General features: G+C 37.5%; 2 protein-coding genes across 2 annotated transcripts in view; one reads left to right on the top strand and one right to left on the bottom strand.

Moving 5' to 3' along the window:
* pex11b (peroxisomal biogenesis factor 11 beta) overlaps nucleotides 1–2,282 on the bottom strand; it is a 19,675-nt gene that overhangs the window by 24 nt on the left and 17,369 nt on the right. The gene's annotated exons all lie outside the window — the stretch shown is intronic.
* Nucleotides 599–2,282, top strand: part of ilf2 (interleukin enhancer binding factor 2) — an 8,353-nt gene continuing 6,669 nt past the window's right edge. The window contains exons 1-3 of the mRNA XM_032535619.1: nucleotides 599–778; nucleotides 1,344–1,403; nucleotides 1,688–1,730. Coding sequence (XP_032391510.1) covers nucleotides 774–778; nucleotides 1,344–1,403; nucleotides 1,688–1,730 — 108 coding nt within the window. The 5' untranslated portion in view covers nucleotides 599–773. The remainder of the gene's footprint in view (nucleotides 779–1,343; nucleotides 1,404–1,687; nucleotides 1,731–2,282) is intronic.

Below are 2,282 nucleotides of genomic sequence, written 5' to 3'. Positions count from 1 at the left end.
CCCAGAAAACTGCAGATCCGCTGCTACTCTCAGTTCTTTTAAGTCAAGGCTGAAGACATTTCTTTTGATGTTGCCTTTCTTTAAATGATGTTCATTTCTTTAATGTTTAATTTCTCATACTGCACTGTAACTTTTATTCTTGTGTTGTATCTGTTGTTTTTTTTTACTTTTTACTTTTTCTTCTGTGTTTTATCTGTTTTTATTTTTTAATGTTTTTTTTACTGTTTTTGTGTAAAGTATTTTGAATTGCCCTGTTGTTGAAATGTGCTATACAAATAAAGCTGCCTTGCCTTGAGTCACACTGTAAGTCAGAGTTGTATATTAAGTGGTTTGGGGTCATTCTGTAAGTCATTTTGGGGTAGGCCCTACAATTTGGTTGGAGCGCTGTTCCAAACCTTTTCAACGGGCACTGTAAGTATTGATGATGGGGAAAATATTAAATAATTGATGAAACTGGTAGAGATTTAATATCTTAGCAAAGGTTTAGAGTTTTTGTTTAAACATACAGTATATTTTTAATTTTGTGTTTCTGCTGTTAAGCTATTTACGACATAATCCAATGCAAAGTTCTAAACACACTCTACGCACCTTTGTACAGTAGGTGGCGGTATAAGCTCTAAAGTTGTTTGCTATTCGTCAGTTTTCCGAGAGAAGAAGAACAGAAGAAGAAAATAGGCAAGCCAGCCAGCAACAACCGGCAGCAACCACAGCCGCCTGAGAGATCCATAGTTCTCCAAGGATTATCATAATAAATTATCAAAACGTCTTACGCAATGAGGTAATTGTATTTTAATACGTGTAACATTTATTAACATTGTATTTTACACGTGTATACGACCAAAGTGTTGACTGTAGTCGCGTAGCAAGCTCCTAACGTTAGTTAGCTAGATCGGCGTACCTGGTAATACGTATTAGTGGCGTGCATTGTTTGAACGCTAACGTTAGCTACTAGCTAGCTAACATGTCAGAGAGGTATTTAAAGTTAAAGAATTAATTTACCTTAGCGTTATTTATTATGTGCTGTCGCAGTGAAGCGTATTACCTACTTGTATTCTGAACTGAGATACGTTAATGCAACAGCTCAATTACATAGTGTGCTGACGATAGCTACCTAGCTAGCTAACGTTGCCTAGCCTAGTAGCTAACGTTAGCTAAACGAATGAATGAATACACTGATGGGGATGTTAGCGTAGCGTAATAGTAGCAGCTGAGTAACGTTACGTCAGGCCATTAAACGCAATGGCAATAAAAGGTGCCTAAACCGAGTAGTCATTGCGTCATCAACCATGCTGTAATGTAACGTTATGTGAGCAGTTCCCACATGTCACTGTGTTTGTGTCCAGAGGAGACCGCGGCAGGGGCCGGGGAGGCCGCTTCGGAACCCGTGGAGGACTAGTCCAGGGGTGAGTTCTGCCACAGAGCTGCTATTTTGCTTGTATTCATTAACTACGTAAAGACAAAATGATTGAAACAACCGGGGGACAGAGCGCTGTTGAAGAACCCTAATTAGCACTGTTCCAATCATGTGACACTTCTAATGACATTGAAATGTTGTTGTGATAATATTAACTTTTAACCTTAACCTTTTCCATATATCACCCACCACTACTACAGATCTCTATGAACACCCCTTGAAGTCATTACAACAAAACTACAAACTGTTGATCCTTTCTATATTCCTGTTTAGGTACCGTCCGTTTGTCCCACACATCCCATTTGATTTTTACGTGGTGAGTAAAAACATGTGTGCGTGGTTACATTTAGACATGCGCTTCAAAGAGGGAAAGATGAACGATGCTTTAAAGAGTAACTTAACAGGCTGCAAAGCAGTGTTTCACTGCTGTTGCTGGTTAAAAGTTTTAGTCGCTTTCAGCAGGCATCACTTTTAGATGTGGTTGGCAGTAGGGCTGGGCAATATATCGATATTGATATTGTGATATGAGATTAGATGTCTTTGATTTTAGAAATCATAATATAGTAAATAGCTTAAGTGTTGTTCTTTTTTGGTTTTAAAGGATGCATTACAGTAAAGTGATGTACTTTTCTGTGTCACCAGACTGTTCTAGCTCTTCTATTATTTTTTTAACTTTACCTACTTCAGTGTTAAATCTACATTACTGAAGATTATTTATCTTAAATCTCATTCTGAAGATATTTTGTTAAAGCACTAATTGTCAACCCTATAATATTGCCACAATATCGACATTGAGGTATTAGGGCAAGACATTTTTTTTTCCAGTCATAGTTGGGAGTATTTTAAATACAATGAAAGGAATATGGCT

This window comes from Etheostoma spectabile, chromosome 14 (assembly GCF_008692095.1).
Source record: "Etheostoma spectabile isolate EspeVRDwgs_2016 chromosome 14, UIUC_Espe_1.0, whole genome shotgun sequence".
NCBI classification, from domain to species: Eukaryota; Metazoa; Chordata; class Actinopteri; order Perciformes; family Percidae; genus Etheostoma; species Etheostoma spectabile.
This window is presented reverse-complemented; position numbering and strand designations above follow the sequence as displayed.